Genomic DNA, 14,668 nt, shown 5'->3' with positions numbered 1-14,668 from the left:
TATTTACGGCATTTGTCAAACATGATAAGTGAGTTAAGAATGCAGGTCATGTCCTAACATATAACAACAGTTCAAGCTATCATAAGATCATTGCCTCAAAATTGGGAACATATGAAAATACACCTTACCCACTGAAGGCATCAGAAATTAGAAGATGCCATACGCCATTGGAACTGGAAAAATCGTGCCTTAATACGAGTAAGACACAAATACTGATGTGTATATGGCTGGTTCCAGTTCACATGGTGGGAAGGGATTTAAACGTAAATTCCAAGGTGGATCCCAAAGAAAGCGAATCCTGATAAGGCTCAAGGGAAGAAGAGAAAGTTCTTCAAACACGAAAAGGAAAGCATCCTGCCAGAAAGAAATATGGCAAAGGTGAAATGCTATAATGTGCAACAAGACATTTTGCTCGCGATTGTAGCAAGCCGAAGAAGTAAATTACCTTGTTTGCACAAGTAAGTTATATAATGTTTCCAGTTCTGTTTTTCTAACTGAGTCTCATCCTTTGTGGACTGTAGATTCAACAGCAACAGACCACATAGCGAAAGACATGAGGTGCTTTCGTGGAGTTTCGACGAATACCACGGAAACAAATGGATATATGAGGTAACATTCCAACGTGAGTTAAAGGGATCGGCACATGCAAATTGATCATGCGTGGAGGTCGAATCCTATACCTACATGACGTGTTATATGCACCCGATATTCGTCGAAATTTGATTTCCGTGTTAGAACTTGTTAAACTTGGTTTTAATTTAAATTTTTCCAGTACTGGTGTCCATTTATTTTTGGACACAACATACTATGGTTGTGGTTATTTTTCCGATGGTTTTATAGTACTTGATGTTGCTTATAATAATAGTAATGTTTGTTTTTCCTTTATTACATCTTCTAATAATGATGATGTGAATGTATGGCATGCAAGGCTTGGCCATATTAGCCAACAACGAATGAATATCCTATCAAGAGAAGGCTTGTTAGGATCCTTAACAAAAGTAGACTTGACTACTTGTGAACATTGCCTAGTTGGAAAAACAGCAAGAAAACCATTTGGAAAAGTGATAAGAGCTGAAGTTTCATTGCAACTAATTCATTCTAACATATGTGGTCCAATGAATGTGAGGGCTAGACATGGGGCTGTTTATTTCATCACATTTATAGATGATTTCACTTGATATGGCTATGTTTTCTTGATTTCTCAAAAATCAGAAGCTTTAGAATGCTTTTAGAAGTTTAAAAACTTAGTTGAGAATCAATTAGATAAAAAGATAAAAGTTTTTACGAACCGATCGAGGACGTGGAATATTTATCTGATCAGTTCATAAATTTTTGTGATGAATGGGAATAAAACGTCATTAACTATCCTAGAACCCGAACAAAATGGTGTTGCAGAACGAAGAAACAGAACCCTACTGAGATGTGAGGTCTATGATGGCACAAGCAAACTTGCCCATCACCTTTTGGGGTGATTGCCTTATTGACTGGCCACATATATCCTCATCGTTACCATCTAAATCTATTACTACTACACCCATATGATTATGGACAATCAAAACCCGATTTGAGTCTCTGACAAGCCATGGGGATGTGCTGCCTATGTTCATGATCCTTCCCATAAATATGGAAAATTAGGTCCAAAGGGGAAGAAATGTATCTTCATAAGATATTCAGAACATTCAAAGGGATACGTCTTCATAGAAGAACAAGAATTGGTAGCATCACTAGTTTGAATCACGAGATGTCACATTCTTAAAAACCGATTTTCCTAAGAAGGCGAGTGGTAAAGACTTGTTTCTATATGAAACACAAGACCAAGGCATCTGTTGCCGACAATCAATTGGTTATACTACATCCCAGTGGGAGCAATATGGAAGTTGATAATCAGTTTCAGATCCTCCATCATTCCCACTGGTGATCCAACTATGATAGTTGGTCCAAGTGGAGTAACCACCATCAATCTCCAATACGTCGATCAAACAGGAAACAAGTTCCACGTCGACGATTTGAGATTGAGGGGGAAATTTTTCAGTTCTACTCCCGAGACGAAGAGCCAGAATTTAAAAGAGGCTCTCAATTGCCCTTCTACAGAAAATGGATAAAGCAATGGAAGAAGAATTGGAGTCTATGAAATCAAACCAGTATGGGAATGGGTTGATTTACCTAAAGGACACAAAGCCATTAGGAACAGCGGGTTCTCAAAATCAAGCGTAAAGCTGATGCAGTATTGAAAGATACAAGCTCGCTTAGTTGCGAAGGGGTATACACAACAAAGGAATGAGTATGAGAAACTTTTCACCTGTTGTGGCGGTTTACCTCAATCCGACTTATTCAGCTATAGTTGCTAGCATGATCTTGAATTGCATCAAATGGATGTAAAGACTGCTTTTCTCAATGAGAATTACAGAAGAAATCTATATGGATCAACCATAGGTTTTATTAGAAGGTCAAGAACACAAGTGTGTAGACTTTTAAAGCAATTTATAGCCTCAAGTAGTCCTCAAGACAGTGGTATATTCAATTTCATAATGCGATAATGTCGTAGATTTCAAAATGATAAATGAATCTATGTGTATATACAAAAATCCAATAACAAATTTGTTATTTATCATTATATGTTGATGATATCTTATAGTTGGAAATGTAAGGGTTTGTCATGAAATCAAGGATGGTTTCTCATCTCATTTTGAGATGAAAGATATGGGTGAAGCTGCAATACTCTTGGAGTCAGATGTTCAGAGATCGCTCAAGAAATTAGTATCTCTTTCACAAGAACCATACATTAAGAAAATTCTTGAACGATTCATATGCAAGATTGTAAACCCATAGACAACCCTATCGCGAAAGACAACTTTGTTCGTAAAATGTGTCCGAAGACTCCACAGAAAAGGACAATGAAGAATGTTCCTTACAAGTGATGTTGGAAGTCTCATGTACGCCATGATGTGCACAGAGCCGATACTGTTATGCCGTTGGTTTGGTAGTAGATACCAGTCCGACCCAGGACAAGCACATTGGAAAGCAGTGAAGAGAATCTTAGATATCTAAAAGGGACAGCTGATTTCTCATATGTTATCAAGGAAATGATTTACACTTGAGAGGCTACACCGATGCTGATTGGGGAGGAGATTTAGATGAGAAGAAATCTACTTCCGAGATTGTTTTCTTACTAAATGGCGGGCTATTCTGGAGCAGTAAGAACACAATCATGTAAGCCTTATCTACAATGGGCTGAGTTTGTAGCATTTTCACTGCAGTGCAGAAGCCGTTTGGTTGAGACGGTTCATGAATCATCTGTGATAATTAATGTTGCTATTGAACAGTAAATAAACTGTGATAGTCAACAGCAATAACATACACAAGATCCCAAATATCATGGTAAAATGAACCATAGATATCAAATATAATTTTGTGCGAGACTGGGTGGCACAAAAGGAGTGAACATGAAGTACATATCACGCATGACATGGTTGGATCCATTCACAAAGCCTATACCAAGAGATACTTCAATAGACAGTTAGATCTCTAGGCTTACGTAGGTGTTGAATGTACTCATACTTTGAGATTTCCCAAATTTTTCACATTGTCTTATCATATTAAATAACAATATTGTCAATGCTCATTTTGATTATTATGGAACATACTAAGAGCATATATATACATATAGTTATGTAAATATTATATATGTCTATTTTGAAGCAGGTCGACAGTTAAAAGATTGCCTTCTCACCAGGCATCGCCTCCATTCCTTCGTAGGGATGGAGATGAACTATTTTAGCTTATTATCTAGGTGAATATAGAGCCAACTTAAAAAGTTTAACATCGCCTAAACGAGATTAAAATATGTCATAATGAAATGTGACCATAAGTGTAAATGATCACTTTATCTGTCTAATTGCCAGATTAGAGTTCTGATAATTAAAAGTATATAGTAACTCAAGTTAGACATTAGGTGTGTCTGAACTAAAATCTGTACACATTTACAAGAAAGAACATGCCACTTTATGGGAAGGAGGAAATGCTGTAGCAGTGTTCATACCACATATGCAAGTGCAAAACATTGCCCAAGGGGTAATGAAAGTCAAATCTCAACTTTAACATTGTGTGAGACCTTGAGTTTTTAAGAATAAATATCTCAAAATACCCTTATTACTCTATTATGTTTCTTGAAAACTTCATTTAATGATTGCTACTTAGAGTATTCCAAAGGATTAAGATAATTTCAATCTGCTGGGACATTTCTAGAAAAACAAGTTAAATGAAAGTCGCAAGAATTGAAAAAGAGGAGATTACGTTTTGAATTATCACACTATAATCACGTGTATTCATTGGTCGCCAATTATTTTACTTTTATGTAAAGACAAAACAAATTATGAATACAACGATATTTTTATAATGAGATTATTAGAAAAATGTGATAGTAAATCTGGGTATTGCATACAACATACAACCTGAGTTTCACAATTCGGAAGTTATATACTCTAACAGATATATGACTAACGTGCTCTCGAATTATGCATGTTCACACGACATATTACTAAAGTATGATCTAAAGAAGCAACAGAGAGAGAAATTCCCATCAGTGAGTGGAGTATTGGATAAATACCCCCTGATAAGGTGTGTGAGAAGTGGTGAAACTACCAAAGGCAGTTTCTCACGAACCGTTCCCATATAAAAGGAAGGTTTTTTCTTTTAGAAAAGGTGACTCACTACAACACACACAAAAAACGCAAAGGAAAAGACGCTCTCTCTCTCTAGAATTTGGAAAAGAGAAATTCACTTTGTGGTTTTCTTCCAGATTAACTTTATTGCTTCAGAGATAAGGAAAAGAGGTATTTATGCTGTGTTAATTCATTGTAGTTCATTTATATACAAATGTGATTGCAATGGTGACTATGATCTTGGGATTATATTAGAATATATGTTATTATATGTTATTTCCAACAAGTATAATATCATTGTCTCGTGAGAAGAGATGATATTCAGTCGCTTCTACTTTCATTAGGAATAATACAATGGAATTGATGCTCAATTGGTATCAAGGTGAGGGTCTGATGACGCTAAGCGAATAAGCTTAGAGGCGCAGGCGTGGACAAGTTAGAGCTTAGCCACAATAAAATTGCTGAAGTTTCTAATCTTCTTGCCCCAATCTTTTTAACTATTATTTTTTCAATAAAGATTGATTTGTAACTTATTTTTTACATTGCGTAATCCTGCTCATTTTGTCCAAAAAGAAAAAAAAGAATTATATTATAAAAGATGTATATACAATCAACAATTTATAAAATATTATGTTTGTATATGTAATATGCATTGATGCACCAATCTCATGATTAGTTGATTGTATCATGCATGAATTATATGAAGCCTTGTTAAATTATAAATTGTTGGTAACTTTAGTATTAAACATATACACCAAATTAGGACTTAGAATATTAATAAAACCTTCTTCCATATGAGTGATGTCATTGAGCTTTGCCAATGGGTCAAGCTATTATAACAAATTTTTTTGCATAAATTTGTAAAATAAGTCCATGGTTATTAATTCATAGTAATCCAATAGCTTCAAGATTTATTTAGTTAACATTAAAATAGTTAATTCTATCTTTTCAGTCAAGTTCATTTGATAATTTGTATTACAATAAGATAACTCTTATATGATTCAATTAATTTAGAAAATAAATTTTATATTACAATTTTATCATCAAATGTAGGACAGAAAAGACAAATCTATTTTACCTAAAGGCTAAAACTGTAATTTCATTTCTAAACCTTAATCTATTATTCCTTTATTTTTTTATTTTTTTATCAAAATTTATTTGAATTAACGTGGAAGAATAATTATAAGTACAAACTTGGGAAGTGCAGACAGTAAGTTGACAAACGCCAAACTTGCTTAACATACTTCAATTATGTGTAGAGAACCCAAATATTTTGCAATAATCCCAACAACACTAAGACGCAAAATCTTAACTTATTTAGTTAATTTTTGGTAATCTACAAAATTCGTGGGTGCGGTGAGAAAGTTAGTAAAAAATGAGCTAGCCATTTTGTAAAATTCACTAGGGATTGATCGTTAATGTATTAATCCTTTGGTGACTAATTAAATAACAAAACGTTTCTTGAGATTTTAAAAACTTCACTAGTGATTAAGAGTTAATGCATTAATTTGTTGTTATGTTTTAGGTATTAAAATAAATAACAAAACAATAATTCACTAAATATAATAGAATAAGTTTCAATAGCTCATTAATGATTTATTAATGGTAGATGGATTTTTATTATATCAAAAATTGAGTTTTTAGTTAAAACCAAGGTTTTGAAACCTGACACGAGTTGTCACCCTGCCAAGGCGCCAAGCCCCTGTTTGCCCGGTTCAACCAGTTAAACCGATGGTTTATTGGTGATCCAGAAAGTTTGAAATCTTACAAACACACCCCTAAAGAATAGTAGCAGTCTATATAGGTTTGAAATCTAGCAAATATACCCCTTTGATTGGACCCTAAATTGATTTTTCTGGCCAAATTTCAATGGCCAAAATTCAATCCAACACCACCACCTAAAGCATTGTCCTCTACTCTACAAAACCCCTTTAACTCTTGAATTTGGTAGCCCCTATTCGCCGACAGTGACTTGCAAACATCGTCGTGATTTGGTTGATTGTTTTAGCCAAATTTCGTCTGATTTTGGCGTTCAAAATTCAATCTGACACCACCACCTGAACCAGTGGCTTGCACTTTACAAAACATCTAACCTCAACACTTGTTAGCCCCCTATTTGCTAGCCATGACTTGCGTATTGGGTTGATTTTTCTATCCAAATTTTGGCTGATTCTAGCATCCAAAATTCAATTCGACACCATCCCTTGAATCATTGACCTCTACTCCATAAAAATCCTCTAACCTCGACACTTGATAGCTCCTCGTTCATGGGCGATCAGGTTAGGGATTTTGTGAACAATTAAAAATGGTAACTTGGACTAGATAGGGTTTCGATCACCAATCCGGTCGATCGGTTTGGTCTAGTTCTCAGAACACTGGCTAAAACAATAAACCTTGGGGGTCAACGTCTTTTTAACTCAAAAATTTAAGTAATAACATATTTTGTTCCTTTTGTCTCTTTGATTTTTGCTTTTTTGAAGAATTGAGTNTTTAATCTCTTGATTGTCCTCTAGAAACTTTATATTGACATCAATATCAAAATAATTTAAATGATCTTTGGTAAAGTCTGGCTGGCGATCTAATGTTGGATTAGTGTATAGATGTAAAACTGAACATATCAAGTTAATTCTGGTTCCTCATCTCGTTTGGATAATGCATCAGCTACCTTATTAGTGGTTCCCGGCCAATAATGGATGTCAAACGAAAATCCCATTAATTTGGACAACCATTTCTGCTGTTCCAGAGTCTTAATCCGCTGATCCTTGAGAAATTGGAGACTGCTCTGGTCTGTTCGAATGATAGACTTCCTACCCAATAAGTAAGGACTCCATTTGTGCACGGCAAAGACGACAGCCATTAACTCTCTTTCATAGACTGATTTTTGTTTAGCTTGAGGGGAAAAAGCCTTACTTAAGTAAACTATGGATCTTGTCTGTTGAACTACTACAGCCCCCATACCGTGGCTTGAAGCATCAGTGTGTATCTCAAATGGAGCGTTGAAATCAGGAGCTGCCAGAACTGGAACCGAAGTCATAGCCTCCTTCAATGATTCAAAGGCTTGTTGGGCCTCCAGATCCCAACTAAAAGAGTTTTTCTTTAGTAGTCTCGTGAGTAGTTGGACTATGCTTCCATACACCTTAACAAATCTGCGGTAATCCCCGTTAATCCCAAAAATCTGCGAAGGCTTTTCACATTAGATGGTGTGGGCCATGAAACCATAGCTGCAATTTTTTGGGGGTTAGCCTCCACCCCGTTAGCCGAAATTAGGTGACCCAAATATTTCAGTTTCTGCTGCCCGAATAAGCACTTTTTTACATTCACTACCAATTCATTATCGTCCAGTATCCGAAGAGCTTGTCGAAGGTGTATGATATGGGACTCCAAGTCGGGGCTATATATAAGAATATCGTCAAAAAAACAAGCGCAAATTTATGTAAAACTGGCTTAAAGATGTTGTTCATTTAGTGACTGAAACGTGGAAGGGGCATTGGTCAAACCGAACAGCATGACAAGGAACTCATAGTGCCCCTCATGTGTTCGAAAAGCTGTTTTGGGAATATCTTCGTCTTTGATCCTGATTTGGTGGTATCCAGACCGAAGGTCCAGCTTAGAGAAGATGGTCGCCCTTGCCAACTCATCCAACAACTCCTCGATGGTAGGGATGGGGAACTTGTCGGGGATTGTTATTTCGTTGAGGGCCCTGTAGTTAACGCAAAACCTCCAACTTTCGTCTTTTTTCTTGATTAACAACACCGGGCTAGCGTATGGACTAGTACTAGGGTGGATAATTCGGGCTGTTAACATCTCTTCCACCAATTTTTCAATTTCATTCTTTTGGAAATATGGGTACCTATAGGGTCTAATGTTAGGGGCTTGGGCACCTTCTTTAAGGGTTATGGCGTGGTCATGAGTACGGTGTAGAGGAAGTTTGGATGGCTGGTCAAAAAGTTGTTTATATTGATCCAAGACTGCTTGAATTCTAGGATTGACATCCTCTCCCTTAGACATTATATTTCCCTCAATCGAACAGCACTCCACTAGGAACCCTCCCCCTGTGTTATTAATGGATCGTCTCATTGATTTCAGGGAAACCACTGACTTCACCAGAGATGGGCCCCCTTGTGAACTAACTCTGACCCTATCCACCTCAAATTTCATGGTCAATTTCTTCCAATTGGCACACACATCTCCTAAAGAACTCAGCCATGTAACACCCAACACTACATCAGCTCCTCCTAACTCAAAAGGAAATAAGTCTTGCCTAATTCGAATCTCTTGTACCTCTAAAGGAACATGTCGGCACATCCCTTCCCCCTTCGCCGTGACTCCATTTCCCACCATCACCCCAAATAACTTCCCTTTCCACCACAATACCAAGCCTTCACACCAACTCATGTGAAATAAAATTATGGGATGCCCCCACTGTCAGCCAACACCACCACATCAGTATCCCTAATTTGCCCTTTCACCTTCAGAGTTTTATCTGACGTTATACCCACAATGGAATTCATGGACAGAGCTAAAGCGTTACCTTTTGGGTTGGAATTTTCGTCACTTTCCGGTGGAGATTCATCCTTCTTAGGTTCATCGTCTTCCCACGCCAACAGAATCTGTAATGATTTACTCCTGTAGCAATGATTGGGGCTGAACTTTTCATCACAACGAAAGCAGAGTCCCCTCTCCCTCTTGTACTGGATGTCGGCCTTGGATAGTCGTTGGAAATTTCCTCCTATTCTCCCTCGAAAACCCGAAGATCTAGTTTCCAGTGCTCTCTCCCTCCTTTCTGGTGCGCGAGACGACGCGACGTGACTGGAATCTAGGGGTTTTGTTGAATTGGGCCACCACACGGGTCGGGTCGGGTCGGGTTGGGTCTGGGCTACTGGACAATTTTGTTGAATTGGACCACCACGCGGGTCGGGTCAGATTTGGGCTGCTGGAGACTCTTGTATAATTTTCTTTGGCACCTTGGGCTTTAAAAAGTTTGGGTTGACATCTTTCCATGACCCAATTCTAGATTCTGGTGGTGGCTCCTACCCAGAAGTTATATCAAGTGCCCAAGCAGAATGGTTCCGGCATAAATCTCAAGAGATCAATCCTGATTCAAGGTAGAAGGATTCTGTTGAAATTTATTAAGGAAGGATAGGATACATTGAATCGAAGTTCTAAATTTTAAATAGTTAACCAGTAACATATTTGGTTTGCTGAGTAAAAGGGAGAAAATCATGAAATTGAGCTGAGTTCTGTTTTAAAGTTATTTTCTATCAAGATAGATCTATATGCCTTTTACAATTTTGATTGTTCTTTAAAGACACCAAATAAAGTCATGTGAAATATTATAAATATCTTTTTTGTTAATAAAAGTTTTATTTGATAGTGTTCCTGAGATAGTTTTTTGGCATATACCAAGTAGAGCTTATAAGAAAGTGGCTCCAAAATTTGAAATACACAGGCCTTGTGTGGGTTCAATTAATAAGGAAAGTGTTGCTCCTCAAGAAGCTGAAATGGGTATAATGAAAATTCTCGTCAAAAGGTCTTCTATCAAGGTGAGAACATAATGGAAGTGCTTATTTAGATATGCTATTACTGAAATGACATCATGCATACAAAATAAATTTGTGAGTGCCTCACAAACACTTCCAGTAATGATTGAGGTAGTGCTGAACTGTGCTTTTTCTATTGTCTAGTGTTTAGCTATGTGAAGATAAGAACACAATTAACTGGGATATGATTGAATCAATTGGTGCTCAAGTGGCATTTTGGATCTTAAGGGGTGGTTCCAAAAGCCTCTTTTAAACTCATTGGTCATTGTAGTTTGAAAATTCATTGCCCAATCATAAACTTCTCCTGGGATAAAATAATTACCTTGCAACCTGATTTATTGATTTGGTAGTTATGTGAAATCCCATTTAAAACTGCCTGCAGAAAAATAAAATTTGATGCATGTTTTGCCATTCTCAAGACATTTATTCTTTGCTTTAGGACAAATAGAGAAACTTGAGAAGGATGAAGGGGATTATTCTATGCTTGCAGGGTATAGAAAAGTCTGATTCTTAAGATTTCATATGTTATAATTTTCTAATGCAATCTGACTATTTCTCATTGTTTCCTGCTTCTGTCTGAAATAAGAATGGAAATCTCGTTGTCACAGATTTAGAATAATTCCTAAGTGAACGTTTCAAGTTTACATTTTTATTCCTGTTGTATTTTTCTCAGTGTCATGAAACCTTCAACAGTTGAACCATTACGAATTTCTTGCTCCTTACAAGAATTGTCTTTGCACATCTCTTTGGACTTATTCCTCTCTTTTGTCCTTAAATTTGCTCCTTGATTTGATACTCATGCTTAAATATCTTTACCCTCCATTTCAATCCATTTCCAGGAAACTGTGGGGACAAGAATTTGAAGTACTGCCACAGTAAATTTTTTAGGTTGAACATTATTGGGTGATGAAATGAATCTGAATCTTTCTATGTCATATATTTCTTTGGTAAGGTAGAGAGACAATTGAACAAGAACTTCAATACTATTTCAAAAGTAGATGTGCTCCATATGGTATGTTTGCTCAAATTGACCTCTGAATTGATGAAGAAGAATCTTTCTAAGTTGCTCGAATTGATCATGTTCATGATTTTTTGTTGATATCTTTTGTTATGCAATCCTTTTAGTGGCCACCAAACAGTGGATGTGTTACATATGAGCATAGGTGGTCCAGATTTTTCTTTAACGTATACAAATGGGTCCAACTGATTTGTATTGTTTTCATATGGCAGGCAGTGTTTGTTGGACACAACCTTGGATTGGACTGGTGCTGCCCCTACTGGAAGCTCTCGCTTTGCTTTGCTAGACATACCGGCTATGGTGGCTATGGAAATTGGGCCAGAGGAGCTAGAATTGTGGAGATCACTGAAGATCCTTTCTCCATTAAGCATGGATAAGGATGGAAGATGGAGATGTACATAGTGAAGTTATCTTGAGTTGATAAGTTGCAGCTTCCATCATGGATTGAAAAATGCTTAAAATAAGATGAAAAAGGTGAAATGTAAATGGTAACTATAAATATTTATGTTGGATAAATCATCCTTGTGTTCTCTGTATAGTTGATATGTAAATGCGTAAAAGGCCAGATACTCGGTGCTTCTTGTTAGTGAAAAATTTCATGAAACACTTCAGCAAATTCATGTTGATAGGTTAAATTAATTTAGGGAAATTTTGATCACAATCTGAAGATAATTTTTTATCATGATATATTAGTTTTATTTGGAACAAATATAAACTAATTTTGAATCCCTACGTTAAACTTCTTTCATTTTTGCTTTTTTATAATTAATTTTCATTTGGAATTACTTTGAAAAATTCTAAAATAATTAATTTTGGTTTTTATAAAAAAAAAAAAGTGTCTTCTAAAACAGCTGCAAATTTTAAAAACAACTGTATAAGCTTCGGTAAATTTACTCTAGTGACCAAAATTAATATATTTTTTTTTATTTAAAGTAATAATTTTTATAATATAGAAATATTTTTCAAACTAAATTAATATAATTCTATCCAAAAGTAATTCAAATAATGTCATTATATTATACTATATAATATATGAGACATGATCTTTTAACTTAAAATTTTGACTTAAATTTAGACCTAAAATGCTAAAGTGATAACCTATCTTTAGGAAAATTGTAGAAGTAATGTGAGCCATGAAGCCAAAGGTTCCTTTCTACATAAAAAAATTACATGCTTATCATTCCTTTTGGTGTTTGGGCCCTTCTTTTAATTTATGTGAATGTTCTAAAAGCTTTGTGGTCTGCCATTCTCAATGCATGGATGATATGATTAGCAAAGGCTTATTTAAACCTCAATCCAATCCAAGGAAGTAAACATAATCATACAACTTCAGTTGATTACAACATCAAGCTTTGAATTATAATCAATGTTTGCAGATGGGGTGTGTGACTCTCATCATACTCTCACTAACCTTTACTATATTTCCTTGGCAACTTATACTGACTTCACTTTTATAATGAAACTTGGGGTTTCACTTAAATATTCATACAAATGCTTTCACTTAATGCATATGCTCAATGTACTTTAATACAATTGTTGATGATTACATGTTTGAAAGTTCTCCTTTTGGTTGAGTGATGATTAATTGATGTATAATATTATTGCAACATCTTTTATATGAAAGTTTCATTACGGGTAACTACCTCTGAGTGGTTGAGTGGTTCAATAGGGACTTTGAATATATTACTCAACAGGTCTTGAGTTAGAGTTTCTCTCCAGTTGTTAATAGGGGCAGCCATTGGAAGTACTCTTATCAGGTCGGTAGTTTCAAGGTCCTAGGGATTAGTTGAAGTGTTATAAGCTGACCTGGACACCCCCGGTCATAAAAAAAAAGTCTTTTTTTTTTTTTCAAGTAATAATTTTAAAAAAGAGAAGAATGTACAAACGCCTAATAAAAGCGACTAGCCTATTTTGGGACATGCCCCGAAAATAGGAATCAAAAGAAACAAGCCTACAAACGGCCATCCGCTCTTAGGGTTTATCTTAAACCACATAGGGAGATAAACACCAAGAAGAAAGCAAGGAGAACACCAAAAATTCCATCTACCATAGGACACCTCCCTAGGTTAGGATCATTAAAAGAAAAACACGAGATCAAACTATTTACAAATGATACAAATACAACAAAGCAAAAACCGTTCTGCGTAACCTTCCGTACTCCAGTTTTCAAACGGTCTCGGGAACTTGAGGAACGTCTTTGAAAATAGATCTAGGGAGGCCCCAATCATTCACCAAGTTCCTATTACTATAGGATGCTTTGACATTCCTAAGGTCTATAGCTTTGTCTCTCACAACACTTTTGATAGCATCAATTATAGTGAAGGAATCCTTATAGTCACTCCAGAAAATTCAGATGAATTCATCTGTCAGACATGCTACATTGGTCCATGTTGACGGGCTCTAAATGAGATTTCCAACGGTATCTTATAGGCCCTGTAACTCTTCCTACATAAAAAGTTATGGCCGTCCGAATGGGACATGCTCATTTAAGCCCTTTGGGCTTTATGCCCATAGTTTTGACGTTCAGCCCGCTTCATTAATTCATTGGCCAGACATTATACATCAGTCCACATCACTAGACTTCTGACGGGCTCTAAATGAGCTTTCCAACGGTATCTTAAAGGCCACGTAACTCTTCCCAGATAAATAGTTATGGCCGTCTGAATGGGACATGCTCATTAAAGTTCTTTGGGCTTTACGCACGAAGTTTTGATGTTCAGTCCACTCTATGAATTCATCTGTTTACATTAATCCACATTGACGGGCTCTGAATGAGATTTCCAACGGTATCTTGTTGGCCTCGTAACTCTTCCCGGATGAAAAGTTATGGTCGTCTGAATGGGACATGCTCATTTAAGCCTATTGGGCTTTACGCACGAAATTCTAATGTTCAGCCTGCATCATGAATTCATCTGCCAGACATTCTACGTAAGTCCACGTTGATGGATTTCTAACGAGCTCTGAATGAGCTTTCAAACGGTATCTTACAGGCCTTGTAACTCTTCCCGGATAAAAAGTTATGGTTGTCTGAATAGGGCATGCTCATTTAAGCCCTTTGGGCTTAACGCACGGAGTTCTGACATTCATGAATTCATCTGTCAGACATTCTACATAATTTCACATCGAAGGGCTCTGAATGAGATTTCCAACGGTATCTTACAGGCCCCATAACTCTTCCCAGATGAATAGTTATGGCTGTCTGAATGGGGCATGCTCATTTAATCCCCTTGGGCTTTACGCATGGAGTTCTGATGTTCAGCCTGCTCCATGAATTCATCTGTCAAAGATTCTACATTAGTCCATGTCGACGGGCTCAGAATTGGATTTCCAACAGTATCTTACAGGCCCAGTAACTCTTCTAGGATGAAAAGTTATAGCCGTCTGAATGGGACATACTCATTTAAGCCCTTTGGGCTTTACGCACAGAGTTTTAACGTTCAGCATGCTCC

At 36.5% G+C, this 14,668-nt stretch overlaps 1 protein-coding gene across 1 annotated transcript; it reads left to right on the top strand.

The window, feature by feature from the left end:
* The first annotated feature begins 9,161 nt into the window (after positions 1-9,161).
* LOC116139998 (probable inactive purple acid phosphatase 16) lies at positions 9,162-11,853 on the top strand. Its single transcript, XM_031425631.1, is given in 5 exon segments — positions 9,162-9,273; positions 9,676-9,766; positions 10,036-10,204; positions 11,432-11,585; positions 11,588-11,853. Coding segments are annotated over 5 exon segments (579 nt in total). The 3' UTR covers positions 11,641-11,853.
* The last annotated feature ends 2,815 nt before the right edge of the window (positions 11,854-14,668 follow it).

Source organism: Pistacia vera, unplaced genomic scaffold, assembly GCF_008641045.1.
Source record: "Pistacia vera cultivar Batoury unplaced genomic scaffold, PisVer_v2 Contig360, whole genome shotgun sequence".
Taxonomy (NCBI): Eukaryota; Viridiplantae; Streptophyta; class Magnoliopsida; order Sapindales; family Anacardiaceae; genus Pistacia; species Pistacia vera.
This window is presented reverse-complemented; position numbering and strand designations above follow the sequence as displayed.